At 39.8% G+C, this 16,482-nt stretch overlaps 1 protein-coding gene across 2 annotated transcripts; it reads left to right on the plus strand.

Annotated features, from left to right (window-relative positions):
• The first annotated feature begins 2,577 nt into the window (after positions 1 to 2,577).
• On the plus strand, positions 2,578 to 10,380 carry LOC108925015 (progestin and adipoQ receptor family member 3-like). 2 transcript variants are annotated; one of them, XM_018736714.2, is made up of 7 exons: positions 2,578 to 2,734; positions 3,068 to 3,275; positions 4,542 to 4,704; positions 5,485 to 5,640; positions 5,743 to 5,940; positions 7,803 to 7,893; positions 8,261 to 10,380. In XM_018736714.2, the coding sequence occupies exons 2-7, from the start codon at positions 3,088 to 3,090 to the stop codon at positions 8,395 to 8,397; spliced, it is 933 nt and encodes a 310-aa protein (XP_018592230.1). In that variant the 5' UTR covers positions 2,578 to 2,734; positions 3,068 to 3,087; the 3' UTR covers positions 8,398 to 10,380. The 2 variants fall into 2 exon arrangements, with proteins under 2 accessions (XP_018592230.1, XP_018592231.1); XM_018736715.2 differs by having other exon boundaries at positions 2,599 to 2,724.
• Positions 10,381 to 16,482: the final 6,102 nt, after the last annotated feature.

The following is a 16,482-nucleotide window of genomic DNA, read 5'->3' on the forward strand; positions in this document are numbered from 1 at the left end:
GAAATTAAAATGAAATTATTTCAGGTGGCATTAAGAGGCACTTTAATTTTATCACACACATTGGCTGAAGCGCTTGTCCCGAGGTGAGCCAGAGTCTAACCTGGCAACACAGGGTGCAAGGCTAGAGGGGAGGGGACACACCCAGGATGGGATGCCAGTCCGTTGCAAGGCACCCCAAGCGGGACTCCAGCCCCAGACCCACCAGAGAGCAGGACCCGGCCAAACCTACTGTGCCACCGCACCCCCTCTTATATTTTATCAGTGCTATGGAAATGCAAATGCCATTGTTATCACTTCATAAAGTCTGCCTTGATTTCATGGAACTTCCATTGGAACAGTTGCCATTGACGCTACGTAACATACATGACATGTGCTTACTAATGCCCATACTTTTCCCAATAAATCTTGAATTGTAACATACATGACAGCTTTTCAACGTACTACTGAAAAGTGAGACAATAAACTGTCAAATATATGAAAATAAATTTTTTCAAACTGAAAGTAGATTACTTACGCACCAACTGGGTGGCTGTATCCTGACCACTGCTCCTCCATCTCTACCACTATGGCACATGTTGAGCAGCTATCCATGCAGTGCGTCTCGACATGAGAACATTTAGCACTGCGAAAAAAGCTCACAATTCTAGCAGGTACATATTAATAACTGACATCATTACGTACTTTGAACCAACCTTGTAAATCAACGCAAATGATTTTAAGTGAACTATTTAGGAAGCAAATTGCACGTAGACATCTCACTAAACCCACGGCACTGTTTTTAATTAAAGCTGAAGTGTTTTAGGACAGAATATTTAAAAGTCTATGTAAATCAGGTTACCAATAAAATCACACTGATGGAGTAGAGAACAAGAAGACGGCCAGTCTCCCTAAGAGGGTGCAGTCAAAAGAAAGACGGAGATGCACTGACACCTGCAGGACAACTCTGTAACTGCAGGCGGCGCCGTGTGAATATTGTTCATTTTTTTAGGCATAAATACAAATGAGTTGCATAATTCAAGTGATCACATTTAATAGAGATTTATTCCCTATGAAGCTGGTTTTTATAGTCGGGTTTGAAACCATGTAGGGTACATGGAATACTAATGAAGATATAACTATATATTAAAATATACCTGTGCAAAGAGGGAATTGACTTTTGGTCAACCAACAGTGAACATAAGAACAAGAAATTAATAGAGCATTTAATAGAGTAGTAAAACAAGGACGTATGATGAGGTTTTAAACAGATATGGCTACTCGAAAATGAGAAAATTTACTGCTTTCTCAAGCAGGTTGAAAGCCCGATAGCACATTCCCCATTTTTCTTGCTCATCCATCAGTGGTTACAATTGGAGTAGTTGACACAGAACTGTACATTGGACTGTGGAGCACATTTCTTTAACTTCGAACATAAATTTCTCCTCAATAGCCTATCTGCTGTAGGTCTACGGTTCCTATTCATTTGGTGCCTTCATGTAAATCTGTCATTCAGAACTTTAAAACAATCTAATTTTGCTCAGGGCTGGATGCTGCTGCTTCAATAGTTATTAATTATTGTACAGTTTAAAAAATGTTCACACTTATTACTGTGCACTTTAAAAGAGTGCCTATTTAGTAAAGGTAGAGAATTTAATATTACTGTTAATGGCTATAATGGCTTTCAGGTCTTAATGAGAAACTGCAATGGCTTTACTGCATTTTTTGGGGCGAAATGCAACAAGCAGTATTTGGCTCACTAATAAATAAAGCACACACACACACACATTTTCAGAACCGCTTGTCCCATACGGGGTCACGGGGAACCGGAGCCTACCCGGTAACACAGGGCGTAAGGCCGGAGGGGGATAAATAAAGCAATAAATTAATAAAACTGAATCACTTGCAATCATGCTGGGCCTTCTGTACAGGACTACAGTTAATGTCTTTTAAAAATCCCTAACTGCTGTCACTGAGTCTCAAGTAATCCTGTGTTAAAGGAAATTAATGGAAATGCCTTCAAAAAAGTGTATTTTCTTTCTCTCTCTCAAACCGCTTTTACATCACAACTTCACTACAAAACCATTATTCTATGTTATGCCTCCATTTTTGAAAAATACTAAAAAAAATGATAATAAAATATTAGTGGTTCGGAGAAAGATGTACTGTCTGTCCTCTAAGTCTCGTGTGCGGAGTGTCAGTAACACTGCCTGCAACTTCTTAAAAGAAAACATTGCTTTAGAGTAGAACACATAGGCGCGCGCGCATTTGTTTTAAAATATATTAATTATACATGCGACATTGATAAATGACGGATAAATGACGTTGTGGTCGGGGCAAATTAACTGAAACGTCCCTGTTTTTCAAAGAAAAATTTGAAAAAAAAAAAAGTACACTTCCTTCTGTACCGCACATAAAAACTATCAACAAGAGTAATCTTTCCGTATTTGCCTCACCCATTATGTATATAATCTATTATATTCTCTCGACTAATAATAATAATAATAATAATAATAATAATAATAATAATAATAAATTACTTTGTTCAGGCAATAAAGTGACCAGCCAATGGGGTCCTAACTCAGCACGTGTCGAGCAGTTGTCGTCACCGGTCCAGTGGAGAATGAGGAAGCTTGGTAGCTCCCACTCTCTGCATGTCTTGACACGTTTCTTTTTTTTAAAAAAAAAATAATTTATTATTTTTTGTTTAAAATATTTCTGGATGTATTTGTGTAGCCACGTATTCAGGTAACGGAAGGTAATATTTGATTATAATCTTAAAAGCTGCAAGATGTATGTTGCCAGCAACAACAACAAGCGTGTTGTTATATAGAATAAGTGAAATAACTTATTAGGTACCAGCAGCATCAAGACTTACTGATATAACACGACTGTGTTAGATGTGCGGGGCAAGTTGTACAGATATAATTAATATAGTGATTCATCTTTTTGATCTCGTGTCAAAGTAAGAGGTTCACCTGCCAAGAATCATGGCATTTAAATTTTAAATAGCTGGAAACTGTCTTGTCTAGGCAGTGAGCACATGTTCTTCACAATCTGTATGTTTCTACTCTCTGGTGTTCTGCTGCAGGTGGGAAAGCAGATGAGCCCATGATGCCTCAGAAGCTGATGAAGAGCACCCATTACATAGAGCTGGGTAGCTACCAATACTGGCCAGTTCTCGTACCGCGAGGGATCCGTCTCTACACATATGAACAGATTCCTGTCTTCCTCAAGGAAAACCCATACATCACTGATGGGTACAGAGCCCACCTGCCCTCGAGTCTCTGTATTAAAAGGTAAGTGTCAAAGAGGATTTTTTTGGGTGTTGAAAATCTCTAAGGACTGTTTTCAGTCTACTTCTCATTACTACTTCATTATTGTTTATGTCAGCTCAAATCATCGGCAGAGCCCATATTTTTATGTAAATAGAGACTCAGCGTTACGTAGTGCTGTACTATCAGCCCGAAGGCAGGGGGTTACAGTTTGCAAAGACTTTTTAAACGCAAATTGAGGTTATGTTTTGATGTTGCATTCGACTGTATCTAGTGCATTTGTTTACTCCTTAGAAAGTTCCTGCAAAAGAGCTCCAAAGCTACAGCCAGTACTTTTAACAGAAAAGCTGCTGTGCAAGATAGACATAGAATCAAAGCTTACAGCAAATGGCTCATGTCACACTATATTTTTCTTGTTGTTGTTTAATATTCATGGTCAGGATGTAAACAATGGCAAGACCCATCTTTTCTCATGACCCTTTGGGTGTCTTTAGCCTCTGCTCTGTTATTTCAGTAATGCACTTTTTGTATTTTTCTCTGAAATGTGTGTCGCTTTGGAGAAAAGTGTCTTCTGAATGAATACATGTAAATGTAGCCTTTATTTACCTAGGTCTGTCACAGGTTTGGTTATCAGTAATATTTTGTAATAGGTAATCCTCAAGTTGCAACACATGCGATTTATGACCAGTTGATCCATTTTTTTATATTGATTAGATTGTTCCTGTGTTAACTGCAATACAGTAATGTATTGTCATAATGCAATTGGTATTCTGATGCTTTTCTTTAAAGGGACTCAGAATATTAAGATACTTACAATTATTTGCCTATTTACATAGCTGGGTAATTTTACTGGAGCAATTTAGGGTAAGTACCTTGCTAAGGGATACTACAGCTGGAGGTGGGATTTGAACTTGTAACCTTTGGGTCTAAAGGCAGCAGCAGCTCTAACCAGTACGTTACCAGCTACACTTCTACATTAACTTGTACGTAGTACTGACTAAGGTACACCAGAATCTTTACAGAGTTGGTGGTACACTTGTTAAGAAAGGAGTAAATATTGCAGGGGTGCGGGTTTGGCCAGGTCCCTCTCTCTGGCGGGTCTGGAGTTCGAAGCCTACTCAGGGTGCCTTGCGACGGACTGGCGTCCGATCCTGGGTGTGTCCCCTCCCCCTCCAGCCTTGCACCCTGTGTTGCTGGATTAGGCTCCGGTTTGCCGTGACTCCGCTTGAGATGAGCGGCTTCAGACAATGTGTGTGTGGAGTAAATGTCTTGGTTTTCTTTCTCTTCCAGCCTTTTTGTATTGTCCAATGAAACGGTGAACATCTGGAGCCACCTGCTAGGATTCATCTTGTTCTTCTTCCTTGGGGTGTATGATATGTCCACGGTATTGCCAGCAGCAGGTGCATCCAGAGAAGACTACGTCATCTATTCCATAGGACTTTTCTGCTTTCAGGTATGTGCTGTAGCTCTAAGTGTTAGGGGTTAAAGTACAGTTCCAGTGAACAGTGTGTGCACACCTTGGCAGTACTTGTAAGGGATGAACTTGACAGAAGAGTCAAAGCAAGGCAACCTATAAAGTGTCCTACATCTCTGGGAACTGTAAAAGAGCTTTGAAGACATGTCACCTCATTTCCTGTTCAAACTTGTTAACTAAATGCCTTGTGAACAAAAACTAGTTTCCATCAAGTGGACTCAGACTTTTGACTGGTATTATATTTCACCAAGCAGCATAACCAGTTTACAAAAGGAGGTGTGTTACTTTGAAGTGTGCTTTTGTCTGTTTTGGAACACAAAATAAAAAGACAAGTTGATAATTGTTTACATTTATTTATTTAGCAGATGCTTTTCTCCAAAGTGAACTCTATATAGTGTTATCAGCCTACACACCTTATTCACCAAGATGACTTACACTGCTAGATACACTACTTACACTGGGTCACTCATCCATACATCAGTGAAACACACTCTCTCTCTGTCACTCGCACACTATGGGGAACCTAAACAGCATGTCTTTTGACTGTGGGAGGAAACCCACACAGACACGGAGAGAACATGCAAACTCCACACAGACTGAGCGGGGATCAAACCCATGTCCTCTCTCACCACCCACGTGCTGTGATACAGCAGCGTTACTCGCTTTGCCACCATGTTAAGGCTCAGTTGTTGTTTAGCTTGGTGTTTCTTTGACATATTCCAGGAATACATTTTTTTTTTTTTCCTCTATTATCCTCAGGTGTGCATGCTCTGCTCGGTGGGTTACCACATATTCTGCTGCCACCGCTCAGAGAAAACCTGCCGCCGATGGATGGCTCTGGACTGTGCAGGAATCTCAGTCGGAATCCTTGGCTGCTACGTTCCCGGAGTTTTCTATGCTTTTTACTGCAATGGTGTATGTTAAATGTGGGAAATCTTTAGAGTATTTTATGATGAAAATCGTAATGTGCAAAACTGATATGATATATGACTGTGGTTTCATGTCTCTCCTTCTCAGTACTGGCGCCAGGTGTACTTGATCATGGTGCTGGCCATGATACTAGCAGTGTTCTTTGCCCAGATTCATCCCCAGTACCTAAACAAGGAGTGGCACCGGCTACGCTCCATCATGTTCTGTTCTGTGGCCGGATATGGCATCATCCCAGCCGCTCACTGGGTGTGGCTCAATGGAGGGTTTAGTGCTGTTATTGTGCAGGTGAGACAGATTTCCTTTTTTATTGGCAGACTTAAAATTTCTGCTTGAACTGCATAGCTCACTTGAGGTCAATTAAAGTGACAGTACAGAGGATGGACTCAAGGGAATATTCACAGGAACACTGAAGAAAATTACAGAATACAGATTCACATATCTATATACGGAAACTTAAGTATTTTTAGTGCAAGGAAACATGGGAGAACACCCTATCGCAGTGAAAATCTCAACCACTCACAACCATTAATTAATGTGGTGATGATGATTATTATTACATTTACATTTATTAATTTAGCAGATGCTTTTGTCCAAAGTGATGTACATCTCAGCAAAAGTACAATTTATGCATTACATTGAGAGAAGGAGACGTAGCTGCAGACATGAAAGTCTCAAGCAAACCTAGTTTGTTCCCTACCACTTGCTACACCGAGGTTCATCGTTCAAGTAGGTGCATAAGACACAGACAAATCCCGATACCCACACCAATTTTTTTAATCTTTTTATTAAATTTTATAAGATACACAAATGAGCAGTACAATACCAGAGTAATGGCTGAATAAAGGTTGTATCTGGGGATGCTTTTGGATTTACGATGCGTGAACAGTTACACCATAGATGATCTGAAGAGATCTTGGGCAAAGTGGATCTGGAAAAGGTGGGTTTTCAGACCCTTCTTGAAAATATACAGCGTTTCCGCAGTCCTGAGTGACAGGGGAAGGTCATTCCACCACAACGGACCCAGAAACGAGAACCTCCGAGCTTTGCCTTTCGTGTGCGGGACCACCAAGCGAGCAGAAGTAGATGAGCAAAGGGGCCTGGCTGCGGTGTATCGGTTGATCAAGTCTTGTAAATAGCCGGGAGCAGTTCTACTGATGCATTTGTACACAGTAACCAGGGTTTTGAATTTGATACGGGCAGTTATAGGAAGCCAGCGCAGAGAGATGTGTAGAGGTGATACATGGGAGTGCTTTGGCAAATCAAGCACAACTCGTGCATTAGCGTTCTGTATCAGCTGCAGAGGTTTGATGGCAGTAGCGGGAAGGCCACACAAGAGAGAGTTGCAGTAGTCCAGACAGGAAGTCACCATGGCCTGGACAAGTAGTTGGGCGGAGTCAGTAGTGAGGTAGGGACGGATCCTACGAATATTATGCAGGATGTATCTGCAGGACCGGGTTGTGGCTTCAGTATGTTGAGAGAATGACAGACTCGCATCAATCGTAACTCCCAGACTCTTATTATTTAGCTGATTTTCTCTAAAGTGATTTTGTTTTAATTTACTTGCAGTGATTTACCAGTTTTTAGAGCTGTGTAATTTTTACTGGAGGAATGGTAAATATCTTCATTAGGGGTATTAGAACAAGAGATGGAAAAGAAATTTAGGTCCTTTGACTTCTTACATAAAAACACTATAAATATGTAACGATTACCTCAGTTATGTGAATTATTGTGAAAATGTGTGTTTTTTCAGCAAGCAGGGCGGAGAATGGATGAAACTGTTGAGGGATCACAGTGAGGGAGTTTAATGCTGAGAAAGGCTGTATCTCAATGGCAGCGTTACATGCCCTCCGACTGCCTGGGAAAGTTTAAAGGATAATGGGGACATTCTGTTTATGCCCCCCCACTTTTGTGCTGCCTGCATGTGTCACAGTAATGTTAACAGATTTAAGAACATGAATATCTTTACACTAACATAGTTTTAATATCAAAATCATCTAGTGTCAGTAACAGTGCACAGTGCCTCTTAAAGCATTGTGTCCACATGCTTTTAAGCATTTCATATGTAGAGATTATCCCCATTGCAAAAAAGTTGAGAGTTGTGTGTATTTAACTTCTGCAGGGTTTTTAACTCTCCTTTCTCTTGATAGGTGTTTGTCCCTCGTGTCTTGGTGATGTATTTGATAGCTGCTGTAGCCTTCTTGTTTTACATCACCAAAGTTCCTGAGCGCTACTTCCCAGGTATGACATTCTCTTCCAGTATAACTGTTAATGTCAGTTATTAGCGTAATTATAGACACTAAATCCAATAAGTATTTATCACATGAAGTCCTGTAGTATTTTATGTGCTTTTAGTAAAACATTAGACAAAAGTATGAGATTACATCTGTGTAGGGTAATGGTGATTATTATTATTTTTTTTTTTTAAATACAGCAGAGTGTTGTACTGTACTAGTAGACTGATCGAGGGCACAGGAGCAGGAGTAGGGTTTCTGCTGGGTTCTGGTTCCAAGGCGATGGCTCTAGTCACTACGCCACCTGCTGCTCATGTCTCATGTCATGAAACTGGCATCATTATTCCATGCTGAAACCTGGTTCATGTTCACAGGTCAGCTGAACTACCTGGGTGCTAGTCACCAGGTGTGGCACATCCTGGTGGTCCTCATGTTCTACTGGTGGCACCAGACGGCTGTACACATAATGCACTATTGGCATAGCGAGTCCTGCCCGGATCTCCATGGCTAGAGCCTTTGCTTCCTCTCCTGTGACTGCAGCTGTTATTATCCAAGATCTTTGTCATTTTCAAGTCCTGGGATAACCTCCCGCTCCTCAAACCAGCATATGGGAATCGTGTCAGTCAAAATGGCTGTACTCCTGCCTGTGAGGAAAATAATGTAAAACTTTCAAATACCTCTGAGAACCATTATTATAGTTTATCACCTAATGCAGTTACTAAAAAATGTGAGTGAATACTTTTTGTAAGAACAACTACATTTGGTGGAAGTGTTGGTGAAGAAGAAGACTTATGCTTATGGGGGTTTCCTAAATGTGTTTAACATGAGTATTTAGCATAATAATACAAAGTACTTATCTGCTCACTTTTGAATATACTGTGTACAAAGTTACTACTGTTTTGGTATTAATTTTAAGTACAGGCATTATTTTTATTTATTTTATATTTTTTTTCCTTTTTTTCTCAAGCTTTAAAAGTCTACACATTAAGTGCGTGACTCCAGATTCTTTTGTTCTGCCTTCATCTGTTTGAGGCCTAATTGTTTAAGATTATCTGTAACAGTTAATTTCCAGTGGAAAGTAGCACTGGTAATATAAAAGACATTGTTATAGTAGTTTAGTAACTTGTTATTGTGATGACTTTATTTTGTAATTGTTTATAACTCTTCTTCCTTGGGCATGATTTTTTTCCTTTTAGATATTAATTCTTTTTCCATTGTCTGTCCTGAGAAGCGTTTTGTCACAGTATAGTGTTCTTGTTTAGTATTCCTTTGTTTAGCATTGTTAAAAGGTGTCTGTTTAAGCGGTGTACTGAATTTAGAAACATTTGAAGTTACACACACGCATAGCTGTTTTTTCCACATAGCTGAGATTTCTCTGTTAAAACTGTAGCCTTTTGATAATGCTAGAGCTTTGACATGTTGCTGTATTTAATTATTCATTTTTCTACCACCTTACAAATAATTAGTTTTTCATTTTAAAATAGAAAAAATTGAGTCAGTAGCACTTTTGTAAATGTCTCCAGCTGTTTGTGGGGCATTAATACAGCCTAGAGCCATCTTTAATTAATATTACCATCTGCCTTATTCTCATTATGTGACTGCAGCTAAACTTGTGCACACACAGCTACAGTATGTCTTGTTTACATTTTTTGATTTGTATACACATCCTGGTTGCTGCATTTTACGATATTCGTTGAGGCTGCCTAGGAACCTTCTCACCATGAATGGTTATGTGCAATGTATGCGTAATGGTGTGAACTTGTGTACTATTTAATTCTGATCTGGTCTATTGACAGACTGGTACAGTGTGGGGTTTTAAAACTGGTTTGTATTACAATATTACTGGGACAATGAGATGTGCATTTTTTTTATAATGAGTATATGATAACGCTTTAGGTTAATACATTGACAGGTGTACTGGCAAATTTATAAGATAAATATGAAAGGCTTTTGCTGTCTTGATTCAATAAGCTGTATAATGCCAAATTGGTTTAAAGAATCTGGAAGGGGATTTTTCTAAACTGAAAAGGGCATTGTGGCTTTCTGTATGAAATATTTGTTTCATCAATCGCTGATGCCAACTATCACCTGAAGCTGGTATAAAGGATGTAAGAAGCACTGAGTGTTAAATGTAATCTTGGTAGTATAAGCACTAATGAGTCTCAATCAGCAAATGGTCTTGTACTTCATTAACTACTGTTATTACAATGTATTATATTACTTTAATCTTGTCTGAAGTCCTACTTGATGGGGTAAATCTGTTACATGAAGAATATTAACTAAAAATGTCCTATTCAGTTTTTTTTTCTTCTGAGTGGTAGGTTAATGAAATGTTGAATAAAAATATGTAATTGGAAGTTGTAGCCTTTATGTTGCAATCTGAATTGAACCTGATCTCTTGAACCCTTTTGGTTTTTGTTACGTGAGGATATTGCTGTTGCAAAGAGTTTTCTGATATTTTAAGACGTTTTACATTGTGTTTATTTGAACACGATGTTGAATAAAAACGGTACATTCTGTACTGCATTATCAACAAATGACTCGGAAATCACTTGAAGTCCATGAAAGGTGAGCTATTTGTTGTATTTTCAGATCCTGTTTTGGTGGCATTCCCTTTGTGGAAGGTCCCATGAAGTTGCTTTCCATCAGTGTTGGGAGTCCTCCCACTTTGTTTGCCTGCACTCTTAATTATCTGGTGGGCAATGGCAACTGATTAAAAAAATGTCCTATTTGCTCTAGCTAGGACAAGCCAAGACTTTTCTGGCGGAGATGGTTACTAAAAAACGTGCCCGCTGTTAGGGGAAACCGGTTTGGGAATCTGTCGGGGTGGAATTCTCTCTTGTCTGTTTTGGAATGACTTCTGTTGAACCCTGAAGGGTTCCTTGACTAATAAAGTCATACCTTCCAGTCAGTCTTGGGTTGTCCACTCACCAGAAAAATGTTGCAGTTCCAAACATTCATACTGTTTTTACTGTTGGGCTTTAAAGCAAAACTTGTCAAAACTTCTCTACAACTGGAGCTAAGAGGGGGAGAGAAGATGAGAATGAGGGGGCCCTGACCATCAGAACATGGACTTCTGAACGCGAGTACGTTTTGAAGAAAAAATTTGCAGTTCCAGTGAAACATCTGAATACCGTTGGGCCATACCACAATGGGCAAAATGGACAGAGAAGTGAAAACAAAACATGTACCCTACATTTACTTATTTAGCACACACTTTTCTCCAAAGCGATTCCCAATGAACTCTATGTAGTGTTGCCAGCACACACACCTCATTCACCGCGGTGACTTACACTGCTAGATACGCTACTTAAACTGGGTCACTCATCCATACATCAGTGGAACACACTCTCACTCACACATTATGGGGGAACCCAAACAGCATATCTTTGGACTGTGGGAGGAAACCAGAGCACACAGAGGAAACCCACACAGACACAGGGAGCACATACAAACCACACAGACTGAACAGGGATCGAACCTGTGTCCTCTTGCATCACTCGGGTTGTGTAAGACAGCAGCGTTACTTGCTGTACTACCGTGTTGCCCCAACATCTCTGGAAAGGGCCACAGAAGAGCTGGGAAAACATGCCTGCTGATTTCCTACTCAGACTTGTTAAGCAAATACGTAAAGGACAAAGCTCTCTCTCTATATTGTGAGATGGGGCTAAAGAGAGTATGTTTGCTTTAGTTCTCCATTATGCTGACTGTCTTAAAATGGTAAACTGGCAGCTCAATACGGAAAAAATAAATTACTGCGCTCGCTTTGTGCCACCTTTTATCATAGCAGAATTTATAGGAGAGTCAATCGTGGTGATATTTATAAAGACACTATGCAGAGTGTGCAGTTTTAATTTTTTACAATTAATATTTTTTTCAGTCCTACTTATAACAGCTAAGATCACAGCTAAAGTGGCGGTGACATGAACTGCTCAGACTTTCAGAATTTAGATCAGCAAACACAAGGCATGTTAGACCCAGTGTTAGCATTTAGACCTTGTGAAGGCAAGCAGATGATGAAGCTGCTCAGCTTCTCCAAACTGCCCTGGCACTACATCAGCACAAGTTCAGGACAGCTGTCACAGACTCACAGAGCAACATGGGACAACACTTAGAGGTGAATATTTTGCATCTGACAGGGAGATTATACAGCTTTTGCAGAGTGCTATTATTACTTCCATCAGCTCATAGAAATTATTGGTCCATTTCCTTATGACGAAGATAACTTTAACTAATTTTCTGCACAATTTTATTACATCACAAGAAAAGCATCGCATTATTGAGCTTTTAGTCTGATCGAGTGTTAGAACTTATCAGACACCCTGATGGAACTGTACCAGAGGCAAACATGCTGATGTTATCATGTTGAAGATGCCACTGTTCATCAACAGAAATACCTTCCACTCCACCCCACTAGGTGGGACCCTCATCTCTTGCATGGGAATTCATCTCTGGTTACCCCTTTGTTCATGAACCCTTCTGACTTCATGCTGGTGCTCAGTGTTGCAATAGTCTGTCTCCTTTGTATTTTTTTTTTGTTTCCTGTTATTAGTAGACTTTGACTAAGCGTCTCTCTTGTGATTCAGTTGCACATAGTTCTGAAATGACAAATGTTTGACAAATATCTGAAATGTTACCTTTTTGGTCTTCCCAGCATTTGGTTTTAGTCACCTTACCGCTATACCTTGTGGAGTAAAATTGTCAGCAGACAACAAAACCACAAAGGAACAAATCAGGGAAGCATTCGAATGACACTAGTCTTCCTGCAAGTCTACATTTTGTAGGACTAACCATGATATTCTGACCAGACCAAACAGCATTACTAGAATAGGAAGGGTCTGTTAAAAAAAAACAAAACCAAAGAAAAAAACCCAAATAAACTGAGTGACTTCATAGTTGCAACATCATGTGTTGCTGTTTCTTTTTCTATATTACTGTGACCTATAGTGTTGCTGCTGTTACTAATCAAGAAGAAGAAAAAAAAAAACAAATACAATTTCCTGGTGTGGAAAAATTAATACATAGCAGGATTTAATGCTGTGTGTGCTCACCTTTAGCAAAAAATAACCACTTTTCTCACCCCAAGTCCTGCCAGTGGGCTCAGGCCACTTACACATTTAACTGACACTTTCTCCAAAGCATATTACACTGTTAATGTTACAGTTACAACCTTACGATTTCTTACCCATATATAACTGGGTAATTTTTAGGGTAAATACCTTGCTCAAGGGTACTACAGCCAGAGATGGGGATTAAACCTGCAACCTTTGGATACATAGGCAGTAACACTAACCACTACACTACCAGCTGTCCCTACTTTCCCATCTCTAAGTGTCTGTTCTTTCTGTAGAAACAGAAGAGTGACTATGCAGAACAGTGCAGCAGATAACAGTAAATCATTGTGGCCAAGAGGAAGGCAGGGGCTACAGAAACCTAAAGCAGAAGAAGCAGTCAAATCAAGTTAAAAGTGATGGTATGCGGATGTAATAGTTGATAACATATCACCAACCCCTTTATATACTTTACAAAAACCAAGTTTTCTAATTCATTCGGTCTATTTATCTCATACCATTTAAATTCACCCATGACTTACTTTTCTGCCTTTACTTTTAGGGCTAGACAGATTCTGCAAAACAAGAATAACTCCCACTGTTCATAGACTTGTACGCTGCACTACACACTTTTCTATATTGTACAGGGAAAGTGAATTATTGCAGGTTAAGAAACGGATTTCGGCCAATTCAGTACCCATTTCTAAGTGGGATGATCTGTGCAGACCTTTATAATCCATACTAGTGACAAATACTTAAAAATATCAGCCATAATATTGGAGTCAAGCCGAGCCAGTGTCAGGGCAAGACTAATGCTTTTTTCAAGGTTTCCTGTCTGTCTTAACTACTAAACACCTAATCAATTTAAATGACAGATTAGAGTTGCTATGGCAGCAAATCTGGATATGAATTTATGACCCCACTTAAACCTCCCTGGAAACCACTGTGATACCTTTGCCTTTTAAAGGATGGCTACTCAATAAGCACACTAATTTTATCAAGATCCATTTCTAGCTGCCTTTCCTTATTATATGTTCTAAAAATTTGGATTAAGTTTGGAGAAATTTCTTCACATTACAGAAATTTAAGATGCCATGAAAATATGCTTTATCTTAGACATCCAATCAATTTTTGAAATGGTGTTGCATCATGTTTTAGTCCATAATGCATAACTTCAAAGTAATACAGCCTCAAAGGTATCTTAGACCTTCTTTTAACATTACACTGCATGTATATTCACTTAAATGGAAAAAGAAAGGAAGAGGCAGAGAGCCATGAAAGAAAGCAGTTTTGAGGGAAGCTGCAGTTGAGAAAGACAATTGTAGTCACAGGGAGGAGGTTCTTGCCTTAATTTTGTGCGCACCTCTGGCTTGTTTTCCAGCAGTTTGGAGGCGATTCACATTTACTTTAGGAAATGCAGTTCTGTTTTTTTCTGTAGGTCTGCACTTAATGATATTTGTCCCCCTTTCTAGGCTGATAGCAAACATTTTGCCTCCTCTCATTGTCCAGTATGTGAAGAACTGGATCAGGACCATAAAACAATCTCCTCTTATTTCTATGCCTGATATAATTTGATAAACATCATCCAGGCACTTTATGCCTTCACATACAATCTCTTGTAATACATCATCCTTTGCAGTAAAATTAACCTATAAATGTCTCATTCATGTTTACCACTTGGAATTATCAGGAGAATATGCAAAGGACATGATTAAATAAGACAGCAAGACAAAGAAATGTTATAAATACCTGTAAATAGACTTTTTTAAAAAAATTCTAGAATGCCCTCGTGGGCAGCCCCTGGCACTTGGATCCCCAGAGGTTTTTTTTTAATTTCCTTGCCTTTCGTTTGGGAGTTTTTTGTTCCTTTCCTCAGTGGCCAGTAGGCTTAATTACAGCTTTAATAATTACATACTCATTGGAGTAATTTAATGTATAGCCAACAATTTATCTGTATTATGCCTCTAAAATCCTTTGTTCAGTGCTCTGTGCCACCGTGTGAGAAGACTACTCTATGAAAATAAATTGAAAAGGTATTTGAAATTTTTTTTTTTTTTTCTGAACCACTTATCCCATACGGGGTCACGGGGAACCGGAGCCTACCCGGCAACTCAGGGAGTAAGGCCGGAGGGGGAGGGGACACACCCAGGATGGGACGCCAGTCCGCCGCAAGGCATCCCAAGCGGGACTTGAACCCCAGACCCACCAGAGAGCAGGACCCGGTCCAACCCACTGCACCATCGCACCCCCCCTGCTATTTGAAATTCTTTGAAATTAAGTGTTAAAAATGAAACTTTTACATTGTGCTATATACAACACATAGAGCTCAAGCCTTTCTTCCAAAAAAGTATGGAGAACTTATCAGTGGATCGCTTTTTTGATTTGAAGGCTGATTATGCCAGGAGTCCTTTCTTCTACCAGATTGCATAGAACTGTGAAATAATAATACAATTAAATACTAAAATAATTAGAATTGATTTTATAATTAAGTCAACAAGTAGACAAAGATCATATATTGACATATTTATGTTAAAAACTGAGTGGCATATTGGTGTGTCATGTAACGCTGGTGTCTCACAGTTTCTACTGATTGGACTATGTTCAGAGAAGCAGCAACCTATGACCGTTACACAGACATTCATATGTAGAAACAGTGACTGCCTACATTAGGAAATGTACTGGTGATGTAACTGTCACCAAAACCATCACCACGCAGGCTAACTAGAAACAATGGCTGACAGGGAAGGTCCGCACACTACTGAAAACCTGCGGATGCTGCTTTCAGATTAGGGGACCAAGCAGCTCTAAGAACAGCCAGGACCAGCATGTCCTGTAGCATCAGGGAAGCTACATGCCGGTACACTCAAAGGATAAAAGGACACTTTAATGAACACAGAGACACATTGAGTCTGTGGCAGGGAATCCAGACCATTACTGATTATAAGCCCCTACCATAGGCCTGCGACAGGAACATCTCTCTGTCAGATCAATTCAACGATTGTTATGTGTGCTTTGAAACGCTGAACAACACACCTACACTGAAGACAGCTGAGGACCAGGTCCTGTGCCTGTCTTCAGCCAGCGTGAAGAGATTTCTACCTTGGAACAACCCCCGCAAGGCTGCTGGTGAGAATAATATACCTGGCCATGTTCTAAAGAACTGTACAGAAGAGTTTAAAGGTGTCTTCATAAGCATCTTCAACACTTCACTGGATAGAGGATCAATCCTCACTTCTGACTATAGTACCCTTGAGGAAGATGTTTACCCTAAGTATGCTCCAGTTAAATTACCCAGCTACATAAATGGGTATATAATTGTAACCTGACCATCATAAGTCCCTTTAGAGAAAAGTGCCAGCTAGATAAATAAAGGTAAATCTGATTTACAGGTGGCAGTGGCACAGCAAGTAGCACTGCTCCCTCACAGCGCCTGGGTGATGCGAGAGGACATGGGTTTGATCCCTGCTCAGTCTGTGTGGAGTTTGCATGTTCTCCCTGTTTGCATGGGTTTCCTCCCAAAGACATTTAGGTTCAGGTTCACCCAG

The sequence above is a fragment of the Scleropages formosus genome, chromosome 6 (genome assembly GCF_900964775.1).
Source record: "Scleropages formosus chromosome 6, fSclFor1.1, whole genome shotgun sequence".
Classification (NCBI taxonomy): Eukaryota; Metazoa; Chordata; class Actinopteri; order Osteoglossiformes; family Osteoglossidae; genus Scleropages; species Scleropages formosus.